This window comes from Pimephales promelas, chromosome 3 (genome assembly GCF_988280905.1).
Source record: "Pimephales promelas chromosome 3, fPimPro1.hap1.1, whole genome shotgun sequence".
Classification (NCBI taxonomy): Eukaryota; Metazoa; Chordata; class Actinopteri; order Cypriniformes; family Leuciscidae; genus Pimephales; species Pimephales promelas.
Genome location: NC_142771.1, coordinates 19,629,950 through 19,651,231, shown reverse-complemented (window position 1 = coordinate 19,651,231; position 21,282 = coordinate 19,629,950). Strand labels below are relative to the sequence as shown.

The 21,282-nt window shown below is 37.4% G+C and overlaps 2 protein-coding genes across 5 annotated transcripts; both read left to right on the top strand.

The window, feature by feature from the left end:
- The first annotated feature begins 235 nt into the window (after positions 1-235).
- Positions 236-12,534, top strand: mvp (major vault protein). Of its 3 annotated transcripts, none has more exons than XM_039687717.2 (17): positions 236-370; positions 2,044-2,188; positions 3,074-3,269; positions 3,555-3,678; positions 4,617-4,748; positions 4,989-5,083; positions 5,331-5,567; positions 6,323-6,448; positions 7,348-7,545; positions 8,287-8,522; positions 8,740-8,937; positions 9,068-9,212; positions 9,671-9,882; positions 11,226-11,342; positions 11,433-11,559; positions 11,639-11,827; positions 11,980-12,534. In XM_039687717.2, the coding sequence occupies exons 2-17, from the start codon at positions 2,052-2,054 to the stop codon at positions 12,100-12,102; spliced, it is 2,592 nt and encodes an 863-aa protein (XP_039543651.2). In that variant the 5' UTR covers positions 236-370; positions 2,044-2,051; the 3' UTR covers positions 12,103-12,534. The 3 variants fall into 3 exon arrangements, with proteins under 3 accessions (XP_039543651.2, XP_039543650.2, XP_039543649.2); XM_039687716.2 differs by having other exon boundaries at positions 7,345-7,545; XM_039687715.2 differs by lacking the exon at positions 236-370 and having other exon boundaries at positions 2,034-2,188; positions 7,345-7,545.
- Positions 12,535-13,922: 1,388 nt separating this feature from the next.
- On the top strand, positions 13,923-19,079 carry LOC120490277 (uncharacterized). 2 transcript variants are annotated; one of them, XM_039687736.2, is made up of 5 exons: positions 13,923-14,106; positions 15,848-16,180; positions 16,646-16,941; positions 17,175-17,307; positions 18,372-19,079. In XM_039687736.2, exons 2-5 carry the CDS (start codon positions 15,916-15,918, stop codon positions 18,386-18,388), a joined length of 711 nt encoding a protein of 236 aa, XP_039543670.1. In that variant the 5' UTR covers positions 13,923-14,106; positions 15,848-15,915; the 3' UTR covers positions 18,389-19,079. The 2 variants fall into 2 exon arrangements, with proteins under 2 accessions (XP_039543670.1, XP_039543671.1); XM_039687737.2 differs by lacking the exon at positions 13,923-14,106 and adding an exon at positions 14,920-14,943.
- Positions 19,080-21,282: the final 2,203 nt, after the last annotated feature.

The following is a 21,282-nucleotide window of genomic DNA, read 5'->3' as shown; positions in this document are numbered from 1 at the left end:
GAGAGAGAGAGAGAGAGAGAGAGAGAGAGAGAGAGAGAGAGAGAGAGAGAGAGAGAGAGAGAGAGAGAGAGCTACATTGGCATTCCGTAATATTACAAAGCGAATACCAAGCTGGATGATTTATAAAGTAAATGAAATAAAACTCTTGCTGAAATATGCTTCATCAAGACCCAGCTACAGTAAGCCACGTGACACTGTGACTCCTGCTCCAGGAAAAGCCCCACACACTGAGCGCCCTCCTTCCCTGCATGACACACCCTCTACCAGTGCGTTTTATGGTTAGTCTATGGCACTGCGCAGCATTCATTGTCTTTAAACTGACGGATCCATCCAACCTCGGACTGGCAGTTTTAAGGACGTATCTGAAACTGTAAGTCTCGTTAATTTTACAATAATTGGAAGACAAATCGCCATAACTTTGAGGATAACTTATAGACAGCTTAAATAATCTAACTTGGTTAGTTGTGCATGTTACTTAATTGATTTTGAATCGCAATGATGTCAAAGGCGAACGAATGAAGATCTATAAAGCGCGGAGGACGATGCAAAAAAAAAAAAAAGTAAACAATGCAGCACATAAGCAAAACATTAACCGTGCTGTCGTACTGTACTTGGACTTTAAATGAACATAAAGTAATTCGGATCTTTACACACAGTATCAAATAGACTAACATTAGTTTAATTTGTGACGTCCTTAATCACTTTCTTTATCTAGTGTGGTACGACGCTCTTCAGCAGGCAATTCTTTTTAGATGTGATTCTTCAGTTTATAATCGTCAATTAAAAAAAAGGGTGTCAGTGTATAATTTCCGCGTTCATCCTCGGTGTTTTACGATTGGTGCACCTTGAACATCGACTGCCCTCCTACTGACGTTACAGCATGCGGAAGATGTGACTGATTGATTCGAAGACAAATGTGTTTGCTTTACGGGTTGTTGCTGTGGTGCTGAAATCAAATGTGAACTTGTTGTACAACACCCAATAAACAAACAAACAGAAAAAACGACACGAGTACCATGTTTTATATCTATTTTAAATGCAGCCATTAAAAATACTCAATTCATTTCCTTATGTTTTAATTGTTTCTAATGTTAATTTGTTCACTTTTGTCATGCATGACAAAAGAATTACATTCGGTCAGGGTCAGTCAAAATATGTCCACTGTCTATGCATATGACTATTACTAATGTCACATCTAGCAGTCTTGCCATAGTAGGCCTATACATTTGCTTACATTACATTTACACAAACCTGTGTAAAAAAAAATTAAACTCATTGAACTAAGGTCACTTCTCTGCTTCTCTTTAACAGTGAACTGTTAATGATAAAGTTTACATTTTTTATATAAATAGGCTATAATAGTGTTCTAATTATGCCATATTTTTCTGCTGTGTCACAGGCCATCTTGCTAAATATCCAAATAATGTTCTTTGTCAATAAGCAACCTCCACCGATCCATCCTACTGGAAGATAACGTTTTACTTCTTTAAATAACACTTAGATTACATGACATTGCATAATTGAATTTGTAAGCTTCATTACCTGATATCACTGATTTAGGCAAGGAGTGATGAAAGAGCAACATTCTTCGAGATTGGTGTTGTATTTGTGTGGGTGTGTGAGAGAACAGAAGAGCTTTGATTGACAGAATTTTCTGTTCCAAACTTAAATCCATATTTTAGACTTGATGAAATCAACAAATTATCAACATGCTATCAGTCATAACCAAGCTAAGTGTTGTCATCTGACCCATAGCACCGTTATCATGAATTTGCCCAAAGAGATAAGAACCTGAGGTGTGTTTGCTCTTAAAAACTCTGCTGACCTTTATATTATTGGGTTTTTCATGCATAGCACAAACTGACATAGACAATAAAACTTTTTTAGATATTGGAGGGCAAATGGAAGCTGTCATAAACATTTAATCACATTGTGGGAGTAATGTCATTGTATTACACATGACCCTGAATTTGATTTTATGTATTCTCTGGTCACTAATCTCTACATAATTCCACATTAAACTTTGTGCGGGTATGTTTGTAGGAACAAATATGGATGCTAATCAGCTGCTCGATGCCTCGATCATCAGGATCCCGCCTCACCACTATATCCATGTATTGGATCAGAACACCAACATTGCACGGGTGGAAATCGGCCCTCTCACCTATATCCGCCAGGACAATGAGAGGTAACTTAGAAAACTGCAGGTTAACTACTGTATTGTCCAAATGCTGTTGAAATACAGGTTCTAAATAGATTTTTAATTTATTTTGATGTCTTCAAAGAAACTGCAGGTGCATTACTGGGGCATTAAATGTAGGGCATTTGTATATTAGTAGTGTGTCCAATTTCAAACTGTGGTGAGAGAGAGAGTTGCTGGGAGACCGTGTGTAATCAAGTCTATTTCCATTCCTCTATTGCCCAGACAACAGCTGATATGAACTATTAATTAATAGTGTTTGGATTGATGTTTTATGGTTCATAGATTTATTTTTAGTGTATAATTTTTGTCTTTTACTCTTTTTTTTTTTAGTTTCTGAGACTTGCAAATGTTTGGAGGTGTGAGATTTGTTAATGTTTTTGAATGAAGTCTCTTATGTCTATTTCCAAAACTACATTTATTTGATCATTTAACTATATTTTAAAATGTAATTTACTTTTAATTAAATTTACTTTGATGTCAATTCAAATTTTCAGCATCATTACTTCAGTCTTCGGTGTCACTTGATCCTTCAGAAATCATTCTAATAATGATTTGCTGCTCAAGAAACATTTCTGTTTATTATCAATTTTAAAAACAGTTGTGCCACTTAATATTTTTTGTGGAAGCCGTGATACATTTTATCAGGATTCTTTGATGAATAGAAAGCATTTACAGCATTTATTTGCACTAGAAATTTCTATAAAATTTTAAATGTCTTTACTGTTACTTTTACAGTATTTATTTCTATTTAAGGAAAAAAAAAATCTTACTGACCCAAAACGTTTGAATGTAGTCTATGTATGCTGATTACTGAATGTGATTGTGTTTACTTGCCCGAATCACTGAACTCATCCTCACATTTTCTACCAGGGTTCTGTTTGCCCCTGTCCGCATGATCATGGTGCCGCCCAGGCACTATTGTGTTGTGCTCAACCCTGTCACTCGTGATGATGAAGGCCGAGTTCAGTTTGACGCATCAGGGCAAGCTAAGCTCAGACACGCTGACCTGGAAATCCGCCTGACCCAGGATCCGTTCCCTCTTTACCCTGGTGAAGAGGTTCAAAAGGTATGTAGTTATTGTATGTCTGGGAAACATGTTGCTTTGCAGCTTGTGGCTTAAGAGCTCAGGCATGTGGGTAGTTTCAACAGGTTGTGGTTTCCGTCATGAGTCGCAAATCTGTGTACCAAACCTACGAATTTCCCATCAGCTCACACTGAGTAGGTCAAACCAAGCACCATTTTGCAGCATTTAATGTCTGCTTCTCTCTCTTTAACATTTATTAGAATTAATAGGGTATATCATAATAAAAGTATTAGTTACATATTCGTTCTCTCTCTTTAACTCTCGCAGGATGTGACACCGCTGCAGATAGTGTACCCGGACACAGCTCTGCGTCTCCAGGCCCTGCTGGACTTTGAAGAGGAGGGAGGAGAGAAGAGAGTAGCTGGAGACGAGTGGCTGTTTGAGGGACCAGGTACCACTGCAGCACAACTAACATTAGCTTTAGCCTGCCTGGAGTAGTTTCCTGTTCAAAGAAAATATCAGTTGGAAATAATGAAGTTATAAAATTATCAGGGGAAAATAAAAGGCAGTAAAGTTGTTCCTCAAAAGGGAATGCTACAGTATTTAGAAGAACATTCATTGTGGTTTTGTTCCCCACACATATATTGAGTGAAGAGCAAATACATTTCAAGATTTATGCTTTATTATGTTTAATTGAAAACGTGTTTGAGGAGGTGGCCATGAAATGGGAAGCGAGTTTATTCGGCATCAATTTTCAGATATTAACTACTTTATGCTAAAGGAAGGTAGCTTCAGATGCTGAACAATTGATAAATTAAAATAAAAGTCAACATGAAATGCCCTTTGCAACACAATTTACCTCCATAATATGACATTTCTGAGTGAAACTTCATTAGGAATTGAGACCAGAATGAATCCAGTTTACGAAGCTAGCTGAAAAAGAAAAGAAAAATAGACATTTTTTGGAATAGAATTCACAGATAAATTGTGCACAAAAAAACAGGAATATATAGTAAATAGCAGTCAAATTTTAGTCCACTTGCTTGATAAAGAATTATGGTATAACTTATATAAACAATTATTCTACTTCTAATCCACAAAATTAGTCATTTTCTATAACAGTAAAGGTACACATCACAATATAAAAAAGCTGCTTTGAAACAATGTGTATTGTAAAAACACTATACAAGTAAACCTAACTTGACTTAAATAGAATTTTGATTTCATGTTGACTTTGGTTAGAAAAAAGTGTGAATTGTGAAAAGGAGAGATGCGAGTTACTCACAATCACAGTATAGTGCATTGCATCCATTATAATGCATCCATACATTATTGATGACATCATATGGTATAAGATGTCTAATCTGCTAAGCTTTTTTTTTCTGACAGGGACGTACATTCCCAGAAAGGAGGTGACAGTACTGGAAGTCATAAAGGCCACGGTGATCAGAGAGAATCAGGCCATTCGCCTCCGAGCACGGAAAGAGGGCCTAGACCGCAGTGGAGTCCAAAGAGTGACTGGTGCGTGAGACACACTTGCAGACATGTATACATAAATAAAAAATGTAATTGTCATAATTTTACTCGCCATCATGTTGTTCTTTTATTCTTCTGTGGCACTTAAAATAATATATTTAGAAAAATGACCATACAATGAGCTCCAGTGTTGTTTTGTCTTTTTATGTGCAAACTTAGTTTACAGTTCATACTTTGCCTGCATATTTAAAAACAAATGGCTGAAATTGTGTATATGTGTCTCAGGTGAGGAATGGCAGGTCAGTAAGGTGGGAGCTTATCTACCTGGAGCTCACGAAGAGGTTGTGGATATTGTCAATGCTTTCATCCTCACGGACAAGGTACCCTCTTCCCTCCCTTTCTATACTATCACCACATGTTTTTCCTCTCTTGTTTCTCCATTCACACTTAAGTGTTCAGGTAATGAGGGATGGGGGGGGGGTTAATTGTTTCAACAGTAAGGTTAACGACGTATAGCACACATTAATTAAGGATGAAAGCACTTCACTAATGAAGTCACAGCTTCAGAGCATACTTTTGTCCCATATTTAATTATCAATGCCTGCTTGTCATTTCGTCCTTCATTAGAAAGCTTTGCATGTGCGCGCTGTCCGGCCATTCCGGGACGCCGGGAACCGAGAGCGCCGCACTGGAGAAGAGTGGCTGGTGACTGTGGCAGACAGAGAGGCTCACATACCCTCTGTTGCCGAGGAGGTTGTCGGGGTGGTTGACGTGACGACTCTGAACAGCAGGCAGTACTGTGTGGTCCTGGACCCCGTGGGGGCCGATGGAAAACCTCAGCTCGGACAGAAGAGAGTAGTGAAGGTGAATGAACACAGGACAACTACAGCATTTACATTTATTCATTTAGTTGACGCTTTTATCTAAAGAGACTTAAAATTGCTATATATGTCAGAGTTACTAGGGGTTAGGTGTCTCGCTGTGGATTCGAAAAATATATGAATGCAAATAACATCTGCAAACTTCACTTAACCAATTTAGCAATTTTTGGCTACAATATATGCAATGAAAAGGAGTTGAGAGAGTCTAGGGTTTTTATTCCTTTCAAGTAATAATAAATGTACATTTCAATGCAGTTTTGTGTGAGACACTTAAAAATGTTTTTAAAGTAAAAAACGGTACAATTGAGATTACATTTTAAAATACCTGTTTTCTATTTAAACGCATTTTAAAATATAATTTATTCCTGTGATGTCAAAGCTGAATTTTCAGCATCATTACTCCAGTCTTCAGTGTCACATGATCCTTCAGAAATCATTCTAATATACTTATCAATGGTGAAAACAGTTGTGCTGCATTATATTTTTTTAGTAGAAACTGTAATGCATGTGTATTTGAAAAATAATTAGTTTAAATGTATTTGAAATAGAAATGTTTTGTAACGTATTATATTAATTTCTGACCAACAACTTTTATATACTCTCATAGAATAGCACTTAACACAAAACTTATAGTTTTGAATTAATATCGATACCAATTATTTTTTAATTTAAAGTAAATTCAAGTTTAATATGCACTGACACTCTTCCTTCCTTATTCTATCTCTCCTTGTCTCACAGGGTGAGCGTTCCTTCTTCCTCAGGCCCGGAGAATATTTGGAGAACGGGATTCAGGATGTGTACGTGCTGTCTGAGGAGGAGGGGCTTGTGCTGCGTGCTGTCGAGGCCTTCATTGACACCGAGGGGGTACAGGACATCTTTAATCATCTACAATTAGTCACAAAAAGGACCCTTTTAGTACATGATTAACTAGACATTGACAGTATATGAACAGCTGGTAGGGTTGTAGCATTTGCATAGAGTGTTTAACAGATGTCCTGAACACCTGCGCCCTGTGAGAGAAAGGACAAGAGAGCTCTGATTCATTCAAATAGTATTTAAACAAGGAGAGAAACAGACCGAGTATAGGGTGAAAATGAAGGGTGGAGACCTGTTGTTGGAGATTTCGGAACAAAAGAAAACAAATAGAGAGTGGGTGTATTGTGTTTACCTAGTGTACACGGATATTGCCTGTATAGTAAGGTGCTGCCGTTGGCCCTTGATCCCAATGGTTTAAATGTCCCTTTCAGCATTCCTGAAATCTTTGTCTTCATGTGCACATGCCAGACAAGAGATTGCTTTTTCACCCACTCGTTCTCAGTTTGTGAACTGGGTTTGTGAATAGAGCGTTTCTGAAACTCGTAATCCACCTTGTCATAAATTGTGTGAACAGGAAGAACTTGATTTTGGATTACTGAATATACTGTGTGAATGCAAGTCCCCTTTCTACACTGACATTTAGAGCACTTTAATGATAGACAGAGGGGGAAATCACTTCCTTCATTAATTAATTCCCTTCTTCTCCCTCCCTGTTACAAATACTTTAATTCCCATCCTAATTTTTCCTAATTTTCAATCTGTTGCATTTCTTTATTTATTTTTTTTCTCATTATTCACTCTTGTTTATGCTTACACACACACACACACAGTCTAAACGTATGCCACTTGTGCTGCAGAGTCCGTCCCCACCCTACACTAATGTTTGCCATTGTTACTCCCTCCTTCATTCTTTCACCCCATCTCTTTGCCCCGTTCCAATTCAGCAGGACAAGGTAGATGAAGAAGAAGGAGGGGAAAAGCGGACCAAAATAAGGGGAACACAACGTCGTCCAGGTGACCGTTGGATGCTGCGCGGGCCAGCCGAATATGTGCCGTCTGCCACCGTGGAGGTGATGCTTAGACGAGAAGCGATCCCGCTGGATGAGAATGAGGGAATCTATGTCCGTGATATCAAATCTGGAAAGGCAAGATAAAAATGATCACATTTTATTTTCTTTCTTTTTCAGAATCTTGTCACGAGGATATTATTTATCTTGTAGGCCTGAGAGCAGTCAAAGAAATAGACATTTTGTCCATCTTCACAGTGACAAAAATGTCCTTTTTCTTATTGCATCTAATGACATTTTATTTGATTTAAAAGCTACTGCGGAGGGGAAGATATTTTGTGAATATTGACTTAAATTTCCGCCTATTCCTCAAACAAAGCTGTCTTATGGCTTCAGAATATTATAATAATAAATATACTAGTATTAATTTAATTTATATTGACACAACAAAACAAACACGAGGGTAAATGGTTAAACCACACAAACAGCAACATAATGAAATTAAAGGGATACTCCACTTTTTTTGGAAATAGCCTCATTTTACAACTCCCCCAGAGTTAAACAGTTGAGTTTTACCGTTTTTCGAATGTATTCAGCCGATTTTCTGATATTTAGAAGAATATCAGTAATCAGATAGTTTCTGGTCTCATTGACTTCCATAGTATATATTTTTTCCTACTATGGAAGTCAATGAGACCAGAAACTGTCTGTTTAAAGATATTCTTCTAAAAGATCAGAAAATGGGCTGAATGGATTCGAAAACGGTAAAACTCAATTGTTTAACTCTGGGGGAGTTGTAAAATGAGCCTATTTCCAAAAAAAGTGGAGTATCCCTTTAAAGTGCTTCATATCCCTGCTGACTTTATGTCTGGTTTTCAGGTGCGTGCCGTGATTGGTCAGACATACATGCTAACGCAGGATGAGGAATTGTGGGAGAAAGAGCTTCCAGCCAATGTAGAGACTCTTCTGGCCCAATCCCGTGACCCGTTAGCTGACCGCTCTGATCGAGGAAGGAACTTTGTGGAATCTGAGAGAGATAAAACCAGAGTGGTGTCTTATCGTATCCCACACAATGCGGCCGTGCAGGTGTACGACTACAGAGAGAAGAAGGCCAGGTAATGTAATGTAGTTTGTTTGAGTGACAGTTATATAGTTATGCAGCGTCTTTCCTAAGACATTATTCAAACCTGCAATTTTGCTTAGTTTCTTTACAATTCTTCAAAATGAGTGTTTTCATTTGTTTCGACATCTTATGTGTGTTATTCATGTTGTGTATTTGTTACAGTTCTAAGTTAAAAACATTTTTTCTTTCACATTCTGCGTCTCTCACAGGGTGATGTTTGGGCCTGAGATGGTGATGCTGGGCCCTGATGAGCAGTTTACGATTCTCTCCCTTTCCGGAGACAAACCCAAACGTCCTAATGTCATCAAAACCATTTGTCTCTTGCTTGGCCCAGACTTCTGTACCGACATCATCACCATAGAGACGGCTGACCATGCCCGCTTGCAGCTGCAGCTCTCCTACAACTGGTACGTGGTGTGCGTGTGCTCTAAAACCTTATTCGAAATGTCTTGAGGAGTACAAATGGAGTGCAAATAAACTATATCATTAAGCTGAACAGAGCAGTGACCTTTCTTTCTTTCTTCTCTCGGGTATCAGGCACTTTGACATCAAAATACCTGCTGATGCGGCCAAGGCTGCGGCTCTGTTCTCAGTGCCAGACTTTGTGGGCGATGCTTGCAAGGCCATCGCGTCCAGAATCAGAGGAGCTGTTGCCTCAGTGCAGTTTGATGACTTCCACAAGGTATGTGACACACCTTTAGAGCTTTATTGCACTGATATACTTCTCTTTCCTACATGTTTAGAGATGTGGCTCGGTTTCTCTCTCTTCACCCACAGATAGCTATAGTTTCCTCCCGATGAGATATGTCTCATCAGAGTAGGATAATTTTTGCTATGCCTTTGTGGACCCCACTAAATACTCTTCACAATGCGATAGTGGATAACTATCACATTTACTTTATGCTTTTATAATTGAGAAATCGTGTGAATATATTACTTCTCTAAACTAATTAATGTTGTGTCAAATGACACACCGAAAAAGAAAGAGCCCCTTTAAAAGGGTAATTCAAAATACTAATATCCAATAAATATCCAGATTTAAAAATTCTGGCTCAGTTGTTCAAATCCTGACTTTAAAAACATGCCCAAGTCTTATTTGTCCTCGTCTATTCTGATCATATGAATCTATTTTTCTTTCAGAACTCCATCAGGATCATCTGTTCGTCCGTCTTTGGTTTTGATGAGAAGCTTGCGGTGCGGTCCAGTCTGCGCTTTAACCAGAACGGGTTAGTTATCAGCAGCGTGGATATTCAGTCTGTGGAGCCGGTGGACCAGCGCACCCGCGACGCCTTGCAAAAGAGCGTGCAACTAGCCATCGAGATCACCACCAACTCACAGGAGGCTGCTGCACGGTACAAACCAAACACTTCAGCTCTCTCTTTATTATTATTATTTTTTTATATATATATATTCATATTTTTCACATTATATTATATTATTTTATATATTATTTACAGAATTTTACATTATTACATATTTAATATCCTAAGGCCATTTCACACAGCACACATGGACAATGTTGTGTCAAATGAAACACCGAAAAAGAAAAGAATAAATTGTGAATGAGAGAACTTGATCTCCCACAAACTATACTGAGCACTGCATGTTTCAGTCTGAAAACCTAACCATAGAATTCCACAAACAGGATTCATGCAGTCAATAAGAAAGTGAAGTTTCATGAAGAATAGTTGACAGCATTGTAGATGGGTATAATACTGCTGACAAGGTTAGAACCAAATATAAAACAAATTTTGAAACGGTAATCCAGAATACTAATATCCAATAAACAGGTGAAGTAAAATCAAAATGTAGAAGCAGTCAAATCAGACAAAATAAACCCTTGCAACTGCAGACACCTGGAATAAAAATCCAATAAAATATCAATATATACATAATTACTGGTATGTCAGAAATAATAATTATAACAATTATAATATTTTACTTTAATTTTATTATTATGATTTTTTTCCTCAGTTAAGTGATTTAAAGTGTAATTTTATTTATTTTATGTATAACAATAATTATTTTATTACATAGTTATTTTGTGACTATATAATACTTATTTTATAACATATACATAGTTATTTTGTGTATAACAATCTTTCTGTAAACATTTTGTGAGACTTGGATATGTTTTGTGTTGTATAAAAAAACTGCTACAAATAAAAATATTATATTTTACATTGATTAGCCATAGAAAAATAACTTTTTATTTTCATATTTATGAAGTTTTCGTTATAGTTCAATTCCCATTTATTTGTATAGCGCTTTGCACAATACACATTGTCTCAATGCAGCTTTACAGAAAATGCTCGAGTCCACCTTACAATTTAGAGTGATCTCTTATCAGAGGTAACTGTCTAAGTTATGTATTTCAGAAATGTACACATACAAAATCCCAGTTAGCTAAAAAAAAATTATTAATTTAAACAATGTAATAATTTAAGGCGGAAACAATGACCTCTTTAAAGTAATGAATATTTGTTAACAAATGATGCATGTTGACTGCTGTGTTTCAATGGACAGCCTGATGGGTTTCTTTTAATCTAATTCTCAGTCTCTACGTTTATCTCAATTTACATAAGCAAAACTTTACTCTGGTGTTTCACTTTGAGAAAGAATCGAGCTCCTGTTATTCTTACAGCTTTCCATATTTGCCTGTCGTGCCTATTAACACTCATTTCCCTTGTTTCAGACACGAAGCAGAGCGTCTGGAGCAGGAGGCTCGGGGTCGCCTGGAGAGGCAGAAGATCTCAGACCAGGCAGAGGCAGAGAAGGCGAGGAAAGAGCTGTTGGAGCTGGAGGCCCAGAGGTGAGTTCACTGCAAGGGCCAGTGCTATGCTAAAGCTTGTGTGCTCATTTAACGTTTTCACGGATAATAATCAGTGTGTGTACATTCCAGTGCTGCAGTGGAGAGCACAGGAGCAGCGAAGGCTGAGGCACAATCTAAAGCCGAGGCAGCTCGTATACATGGAGAGGCAGCGGTTGAAGAAGCCAAACTCCAAGCAGAGGCTCGCAAAATCGAGGCTGTATGTCATCCAAAATGTGCTAGATCTCATATTCTTACACTATTGCATTTTGACCATTTTCCTTTCCTCTGTGTGTCAGGACTCTGAGCTGGCCCGTCTGTGCAAGGCACGTGAGCAGGAGCTGAACTACAAGAAGGAGATTGACCGAATGGAGGTGGAGAAGCGGCAGAAGCTGGCAGAGATTGAGAGTCTGCGTTTGAAGGAGTTGATCGCAAACTTGGGCACCGATACCCTGAAGGAAATGGCCCGAGCCGGGCCCGAACTACAGGTAAATGAACTCAAGAACACTGAAATAGGAAAATAACATCTTTCTATGGAGGATTTGCATCTCAAATATTTTCATAATACCATTTTGAATGGATGTGAGGTGTGAAAAGATTCTACTGTTTCAATATTTTGTCTTTTTTTTTTTTTTTGCAGGTGAAGCTCCTGCAGTCTTTGGGTTTGAAGTCTACTCTTATTACAGATGGCTCCTCTCCTATTAATCTCTTTTCTACTGCTAATGGCCTCCTGGGGGCTCTGCAGGGCAAAGACCAAGATTAATAAATAAAAAATAGTGGAGACAGAAGTTAAGAGGCCTTATACCACATGAAATGCATAAATAAAACTGTGATGTTATACTCCATGTTGTAGTTTACACTATTAATAGCTAATACATTAAACACATGGAAATGCAGCTTTAGCAGTACTCTTGTTGTCCTGTTTTTCATGTGAACTAAATTTCAAAAGATTTTTTTTCCTCTCGGTTTACTAACACAATTGCTTTTTCATGTCTTTATTTTGTTTTATTGTGTTATGTTGAAATGTGCCTAGATGTCTTTATACTGTTCATAATCAGTAGTTTAAACCAAAGAACTTTCTGGAATTTTCTTTTTTTTTTTTTACTTTGCGCTGCTTTTTCCAGCAATAAAACCATTTTTAATGGTCTAATAATGCCTTCTCAAATATAAAATAAAATATTTTGCTTTTGCATCAGCTGTATTCCAACAGTTGTTAATAAATATGGCAGGGGTTCTCAACTCTTGGCCTCAACATCCTCTGTCCAGCAGAGTTTAGCTCTTACCCAGATCAAACTCAACTGCCTATATTAGTAATCCTGAAGACCTTGTTTAGCTTGTTCAAATGTGTTTGATTAGGGCTGGAGCTGAACTGCAGGAAAGTGGAGTTCTAGGCCAGAGTTGAGAAACCCTGAAATACGGGTTGTGAATGCTTGTGTTTCAGTGTTTGGCCACATGTCGGCGCTGCCATATAAAAAGTGGTGGCGGGGGATTTTCGTGACTCGAATCATGTTACTGACTCTCCCGAGTCTCGCTCAAAAAGTGAACTGGTTTCTTGATTGTTTTCTCATTGTCACAAGATTGTTCAGACACTGTCCATGGAAACATTCCACCCTGTTATTAACATATAGTCAACATAGTTATCACAACGTTAATAACGTAAATGTTAAACAATAATGAGCTTTTCTTGTATGTCCCTAATGTCATCTTAGATTTTTTTTACTTCTTGTAACAAGCAAAACAACTTTTGATGAATAGAAAATGTTTCACATTCCACCCTGTTAGGTTGATTTGTTTTACATTTTTTTAATAGGACAAGCATTCTCCATAACATAGTCTAATAGGGTGGGACAAGCAGGATAACATTTCAAAAACTAAACTAAAAAAAAAAAAAAAAAAGTTGATGCTTACCTCGAGTTTGTTACCCACAGTTGGATTCCAGCAGGTGTCAAGTCACTTATTGAAAATGGTCTCAATGAAATTGCAGTCGGATTTGGAAAGGCTTCAGATGACTTCAGGGACGCAGTAATTTAAGAAAATTAAGAAAGTTCACATGATTAGGTAATTAAGCCTAGTAATTTTTGTCATTTCATGCATGGTTATTTCTCGCAGAAGCTGATTACTGTGCACTGAGGACATGATATAGATGCAAATGTCAATTAAAAATGTGTAAAATACAAAATATATATATTTTTAATGTCTATCTCTGTTTAAATAGTATAATAATACTTAAATCTAAGCCATTTATTATAAATATGTGACTCATTTTAGAGAAAATATGAGTAGGCCTAAATAAATCATTGGGACAGGAAAGTCACCGCATACCAGGAATGACAGGCACATGCCATAGACTGTAAAAAGGCACAGGCCCGATGTAACTCAACAATCATCATATAGCCATCTGAATTACTTTATTCAGTCGACTCAAAAGATTCGAGTCACTGGGATGAATCAAAATTCACACCACTATCCAGAGCTTCTCTAAAACCACCAAAAAAAAAAAAAAAAAGAAAAAAGAAAGAAAGAAAAACGCGCACGCATACACAGAGTCGAGCACGCGCACACAGGTTCATGCAGATAGAAGAGACGGAGTCACACAGGCAGAGGATCATATGCCGACACATCACCCCACGTTTTTATACTAACACGCTGCAGCTTTGTATAGCGTAAATCAACACCTTTTTAAATCTTTATTCTGTGTCACCATTTGAAACTTTCGTATGCCTAGTGTTTATTTAAATTCATAATGAGAGTTTTGCACTAGATTAAGGTGAGTATACGCTCGATCTGCATGGTGCTGTGGTTTATTACTGGCATTTTGATTCTCGCATCAGTCTTTATCGGGTTCTGTGGGTGTGTCACTTTTCACGATGTTATCGGTCACCATTATCCATTATTCTCTTTGAATTATGCGATATATAATAATAGCCTATATTGAACCTTAAACATATATATATATATATATATATTCAATGTTTAAGTGTCGTGTGTGTGTATAGCCATTTGGCATTCATGCAGAAGACGCGTGGCTGCGTGTCCCGTGTGTGTCTGTTGTGTGCTCACCTCTAGACTTACCTCTTTCATTTCATAGAGTGAGACAGATGACAGGCAAAGGAGAAAGTCGTTATTGATGGATTATTTCATTGATTTTAGCGTTATGTTAAATGACCACAATGTGTAGCCTACAAGTCAGTTGCAGTGTTCATTTAGAATCTGTCATAAATCATAAAAGGCTATATATATATATAGTTGCAGATATGGGTGTGTCATTTGATGCTCTTTGTTTTCTAACAGACTTTAATACCTCTGATCCTCGTGTGGATTTTAAAGTAATCAATATTTGATTTTATCTGATTATAATGATTATTATTATTATTATTTAGGATCTTGATTTCTGGGATCTTGGGTGTGACAGAGTGCTAGTTTTTGAAGACATGCAATATGTTGTGTAGCTTTAGACAATAAAGCATTGATCGTTAGCCCACTGTTCACAAAAATCTGTCATCTTTCACATGTGAGGATAGCACACGAATAAAGCTGTTATGGTGCCTTTATTTTTTCATTTCTCAGGGCAGATTCTGCTGTGAGGGAGATTCAGTGTATGCAGGTAAAAAGGTGCAGAGCCCCAAGACCAGTTGACTTGGAAAAAATATATATAATTATGCCATACCCTGCTAAAATCATGGTGTAAAGAATATAGTGAATTTGATTGCATATTATTTTCTTCAAATATTTAATGTTGTTGACATCTTAAAAGTTTTGTTAAACGGTCCTGTTCCAACTTAATATGCAGCAACAATAATTTTTTCCCCTTAAAAATAATGTTGACACTGTAGCTCCAACAAATCAAATCATTACTCTGTACGTTTTAGAAACCAAAATAATCACGTTGGTTCAAACTGTGAGTTTGGGGCATGACAATCTGTCTTTCAAACCAGTACGTGGGAGACAAGGGTAGTGTTTGGGAAACTGGTTTATATACAGACATTGTAATTTGCTAACTTCCCCTAGACAGGGCAGGGGTACAAGGTTGAGGTCTGTAAGAGGTCGTAAGTCTCTTATGTTCACCAAGGCTGCATTTATTTGAACAAAAATAAAGTAAAAACAGTAATATTTACAATTTAAAATAACTGTTTTCTATTTGAAAAAAAAAAAATTATTGCTGCGATATCAAAGCTGAATTTACAGCATCATTATTCCAGTCTTTGTGTCATGATCCTTCAGAAATCAATTCTAATATGATGACAAATGTTGAAAGCAATTGTGCCAAAACCATGATAGATTTTTTGGATTGTTTGATGAATTGAAAGTTTAAAAGACCAGCATTTATTTTTGTAACATAATAAATGTCTTAACTGTCACGTTTAATCAATTTAATGTGCCATTAAAAAAACACTTCTTAATGATCCCAGTCTTTTGAATGGTAGTTCATTATTGACTTCACAGTACAACTGTTATATCATTTATGTGATGCCTTATATGTTTTCACTTGTTTTACTTTTACCCAACAGTTCTAAACAATTCAGAATCCGGACATAAAAGCTTGATTTTGCCACAAGTTGTCGTAAACACCTTGGGAATGGATTTGAATGCTGACGCCAGCATTCCCACTGCTGCCCCTGGTGCAGAAGAGGAAGAACATCAACAGAAACAATCGGAGCAAGAGACCAGTCAGCAACCAGGCACAGAGTCAGACCTCACCGCCATCTCCTCTCAGCCAATAAAAAATCAGCAGCAAGATCCAATCCCCGCAACAACACCTACTCCTGCTGTAGACTCCGCCCCCTCTCAGGATGCCCCACGCCAAGATCACCTGACAGTCATTGACGAGAAGATGGAAATAAGTAAAAAACATTTAATTAACAAATATTTTTTAGTCTTGCATTTTGCTTGTTTATTAAATAGTTTGTTTTTAAAATACACACTTTATAATTATGGGAAGGGGGAGGGGGTGTATGGGTTACACTGTGATCATATACATACAAGCTGTCCCTTCTGTCTTTGACCTTTCTCTGTATTTTTATTTCTCAATTTCCTTGAGTGTTAATCTTAGACCAGATAGAAGGACATGATTTAGAGTCTCACTCTACTTTCACTCCCTTTTCTTTTCAGGATTTATATCCTCCCCCACTCTCTTTTCTTGTCTGTTTTTCTCAACAAGTAGATGAGTCAGATGCAGCTATACCAATAAAGTCTGAGACGTGTGTGCCTTTGGAAACAAACGGAATAATCGTTTCTTCTAAAATGGACCCCCTGAAATGCTGTCCATTGTCTGTTTCTCACGTGTTCTTTCTCTCTCCATCACACAGGTAATGGTGTTTGCCCGGCTCCTATCGACAGTTGTCCCACCGCTGCTTCTCCTCCTCGTCAACAGCATTTCAAACCCAACCACGCACATGCAAACGGGCGCGCCAGGTTGAGCAGCCGCTCGGGGTCACTGAGTTACGCGGGGTCACCTCGGCCATCGCTCACCCGTCAGCCCAGCGCAGCCACTGATGCTGGAGGAGACGGATCCAAACCCAACGACTATCTCATATGGGCTATTCTGGCCTGCCTCTGCCCTGTCTGGCCCATCAACATCGTCGGCTTGACCTTTTCAGTGATGGTGTGTTGTGGGGTGGGATGTCTGGATACAGTTTCTGTCGAGTAAGGAGGGATTGTGATTTCACTTGTGTATGCAAGAATCGTGCAACTCGGAAAGTGACTGAAAACTGAAAACATCTCTTACTGGCAAAGAAACTGCATCTTGCATGATTCTTTCTTATGTGATAATGGAATTATTTATTCTACTTGTATATCTTTTCCTCCTGTTCATTCGACTTCTCTTTCCAATCGCAGTCTCGTAACAGTCTGCAGCAGGGCAACGTGGATGGCGCGCGCCGTCTTGGCCGTAATGCAAAGGTCCTGTCCATCGTTTCGCTGGTGGGTGGGATTGTCATCATTATTGTTACTATCGTCATCAACTGGGGTGGTGAGTATCCTTCCCATGAGCCCATGGGAAACTGAATGTAAGCCTAGAGCTGACTTTGTGATTTGGGTAAATGTCAGATTGATTTTAGCTCATGAGGGTTTGAATTAGATCTGATTACAGGTCAATTTAATCATGGGCCTTTTGTGAATGGATCTAAGTTTGTTGAGATCATTTCAGGGACCAGATTAAAAATAATGTTTCTTTAGTTTGTAAACTAAATTTACATCTGATATTATATTTTAGTAATTTCTTGTCCTTTCAGGAGTTGAAATATGACATATCCTAATGTTTAAATGTTTGGGGTTGGAAAGATTTTGTAATGTTTTGGGAGAAGTCTCATGTTGCATTTACAGCAAGAATTTACTAGCAAAAACAGAAATATTGTGAAATATTATCACAGTTTTTAAAATATAATTTATTTCTGTGATGTAAAGCTGAATTTTCAGAATTATTACTCCAGTATTCAGTGTCACATGATCCTTCAGAAATCATTCTAATGTGATGATTTGATGCTCAAGAAACATTTTTTATTATCAATGCTGAAAACAGTTGTGCTGCTTAATATTTTTTTTTACGATTCTGTGATGAATAGAATTTTTTGTAACATTATAATTGTCAGTTTTGATCAATTTAATGCCTCCTTGCTGAATAAAAGTGTTAAGTTCCTTCTTTCAACAAACAACTGACCCCAAACTCTTGAACAGTAGTGTTTATAACATTGTATCCTGGTTTATTTTAAAAATGTTGAAAACCCATCTACAGTACAACTGCATATACTTATGCTTTAATAAATAAAAAGAAACACAATGCTAAAGAACAGAAACACCACAAGCTGACTTTGGTGTAAGAGTTGAAAATTATTGAAATATACAATTAATAAAAGTCATTGCAATCAATTCATAATATTTGTATAAAGCAATCTTGTTTGTTGTGTCTCCTCTTGTGTCTGTTTGAGCGAATGTTTTGTATTTGAATCCTTATTGAGTTGTAATTCATCGTCATCATCATTGTTTTGTTTAAATTCACTTTTCTTCACTCTTTGAACACCTCTTCTTCTCTTTCAGTCATACTTAAGACCTGACGGCCATCACAGCACTCAGGATGAAGAAAAACTCACGATTAAACTTCACACAGAAACAACCAGTACATGATGACCATTTTCTTCTTCCATGCGTCATTCATCTTTCTACATCTGAATGCGTTTTCACCTGTTTTATACTCTGTCTGAAGACTCTAAAGCTGGATGTTACCTTTATCTTCTACCATGCCAGAACTTTCAGAAACAACACTCTCAGCTGGATCACGAGTGAAGTGGCAAGGCATGCATATTTGTTTTGTTTTTTATTTTCAACAAAGGACTCCTCGTTTTAGATGATGTCAGTAAGGAGATCGCAAAGGTGATCTCATTTCATTCGCTCTGCACCCCTTGAGGATTTGAGGGAGGAAAAGAATCAGAGGGAATTGCTGGAGAGGATTTGTTTTTTGTTTTTTGGACAACAATTAGAAGTCTTTTAGGCTTACTACACCTTGTTTACTCAGAAGTATGAATCCATAAAGAGAAGCTCAGATTAAAATTGATTGTACAAATCAGCAGATCCCTTTTGTATTGGCATCCATCAACAGATTTTTTTTTTATCAGACATCATGGTTGTCTCAAAGGAAAGGAATGAAACGATGTGGAAGAACAGCACAGTCGCCTCTCTATTTATCTCTTTCTGTTCTTAATATTTACACACAAAACAGGTTGCAGGTTAATGCACAAACAAACAAAATGAATCAGAAAATCCTACTGAGAGAGAAGGAGGGAGAGGTGAAGAGAAAGTGGGAGGGATCAAGACCAAGCTGCAGTCTTTTGTTTCCCACAGATGGAAGGGTGGAGGGAGAAGAGAGGAGGGGGGTGGTGGCTTCAGATAAAAGATACCCCAGAGATGGGGAGATGTAGGGAATGCAGTAGTGCTGAGAGGGATGCTAGCCGCCTCTGATTGGCTGCTTGTGTGTGTGGAAGCCAATATCGTAACGCTTGCCAACATGCCCTCCCCTCTTCCTTACAGCTATACTCGGCCAGATCCTTCAAGGCAAACAGAAAGCAAAGCATTGATTTATTATTTTGTTTTATCAGTATGAGGCAGAATGATTATACTCATGTTTTTACATCGTAATGTTTACAATAGAATCAGACTCTTTAAGCACATTCAGCAGAAACGCTAGGACATTTGGATTATGACGAATCGTTTTACACAGCCCAAAACTGTTTGCTTGGTGGAATGATTTGTTTTGCTCAACATAATGAAACCTGATTCATTCCTAGTTATCCCACACTGACCGTGCCAAAATTCAGATGCTGTCAAGACTCCAGCTTAGGTGGGCATGTGGGAAATAAGAGCATGAATGCATTTTTAAGAACGCATTTATATGCAGGGATGCACCGATATTAAAATGTTAGAACATACCGATAATCTGATAAGTGGCCGATAGTTGATGTGGCTGATTTATCGAAATAACTAAATAAAGAATAAAACGCTAAAAATACATTTAGGCTCAACAAAAAAATGTGCTTAAATGAATACTCAAGTTTACATATTGGAAATGTTATTTAATTATTATTGTTTTTAAAGATTAACTTTAAGTGGGATGGCAAGGTTAGTCTAAAACTGACTAATAAAATAATTTTAAAACAGAGGAAATGAGCATGCACAATTAAATACTTAATATCAGGCAACAAATTTCCAATATTGACTGACCGATTAAATACAACGACTGATAAATTAAATATAAAAACCGAGGGAATGAGCATTAAAATTCCAAATCATCCAAATAAAAAGATTGACTGATCAATGTAAATACTACCAAACGATGAAAAAATATGATACCCAATTATAGTGCATCCCTACATATTTGGAGTTCTTTTACAGATGATATCCCAAATCCCTCATTTTCATGGCTGCAGGTGTCTTGCATGCAGAATGCGATTATGTTTCATGGATGTCAACAGCTTTTTGATAGATATGAGGAGCGCTTGTTAAGACTCTGAAATCAAGTATTACTATTTGTTTACAAGACAATGCTAGCACTTTGTAAATGTTCTGTATCTAATGCAAATTATTTAGTATCAAAATCAGTATGATGTCGATAATCATGCTGACTCAGTTTTGGGTAGTGAGAGGCCGCCATTTTGGGGTCTTGCAGTGGGCTAGGCTTGCGTCAACAGAACCAGCTACAGTTGTCTGCTTGATACATTTCCATTTGCGGCCACTTCACATCCACACCACTCAAATAGGAATGACCTTAGCATGCCCATTTGATCCAACTGCGTGCAGTCAGTGAATGCCAGCTTGACTTTTCTTCTCTTGAATTGTTCTGCTCAGCTATTTGTATTTAACCCGCTTATAATTCATGCTTGTATATATATATATATGTATATGTATATATGTGTCTGTACATATTTGTACCGCTTCCAATTGCATCTGGTAATCTGAATCTCTTTGATGGACATGAACAGTGTTCGTAATGCAACTCTTGACTGTTAACACTGCAGTGCTTTCACAAATTTTTTCACTCTTGAGTATTTTTATTGGTATGTATTTTGAAATCAGCCCATTTGTTTTCTATGCCATTTGTGCTTTGCTGAAACTTTGACCTTATTCAAGCATGTTTGCTTACTGATAACAGATTGCCTGTGCTGCATAATATAATTCTGAAGACAACAGCCGAGTCCAATTCTCTAGGTTACAAGTCCTACCTGCTGTTCTGTTTTTTTGGTGTGAAGAATAAATCCGTTATTTTTGTTTATTAAACATTCCCTTACAAATTCATCAGCATTTTGGTGAAAGCACCCGTGCTACTCAAGATTCCTCTGTGACATGAAATGATTTGAGAGGCATTATGATAACTCTTGTTGCTAATATAATCCTGATTTTGTGCAGATTTGCCTGTGCATGCCTTAATGAATTGCTCTGGAACAATAATATGTGATGT

Excerpts from the sequence above, each read along its gene's own strand:
- mvp (XM_039687715.2), top strand. The coding sequence starts at position 2,034 with ATGTTTGTAGGAACAAATATGGATGCTAATCAGCTGCTCGATGCCTCG. Across the intron at positions 2,189-3,073 it reads ATCCGCCAGGACAATGAGAG|GGTTCTGTTTGCCCCTGTCC; the intron begins GTAACTTAGAAA and ends ATTTTCTACCAG. Across the intron at positions 11,828-11,979 it reads GAGCCGGGCCCGAACTACAG|GTGAAGCTCCTGCAGTCTTT; the intron begins GTAAATGAACTC and ends TTTTTTTTGCAG.
- LOC120490277 (XM_039687736.2), top strand. The coding sequence starts at position 15,916 with ATGGATTTGAATGCTGACGCCAGCATTCCCACTGCTGCCCCTGGTGCA. Across the intron at positions 16,181-16,645 it reads TGACGAGAAGATGGAAATAA|GTAATGGTGTTTGCCCGGCT; the intron begins GTAAAAAACATT and ends TCCATCACACAG. Across the intron at positions 16,942-17,174 it reads GCTTGACCTTTTCAGTGATG|TCTCGTAACAGTCTGCAGCA; the intron begins GTGTGTTGTGGG and ends TTCCAATCGCAG.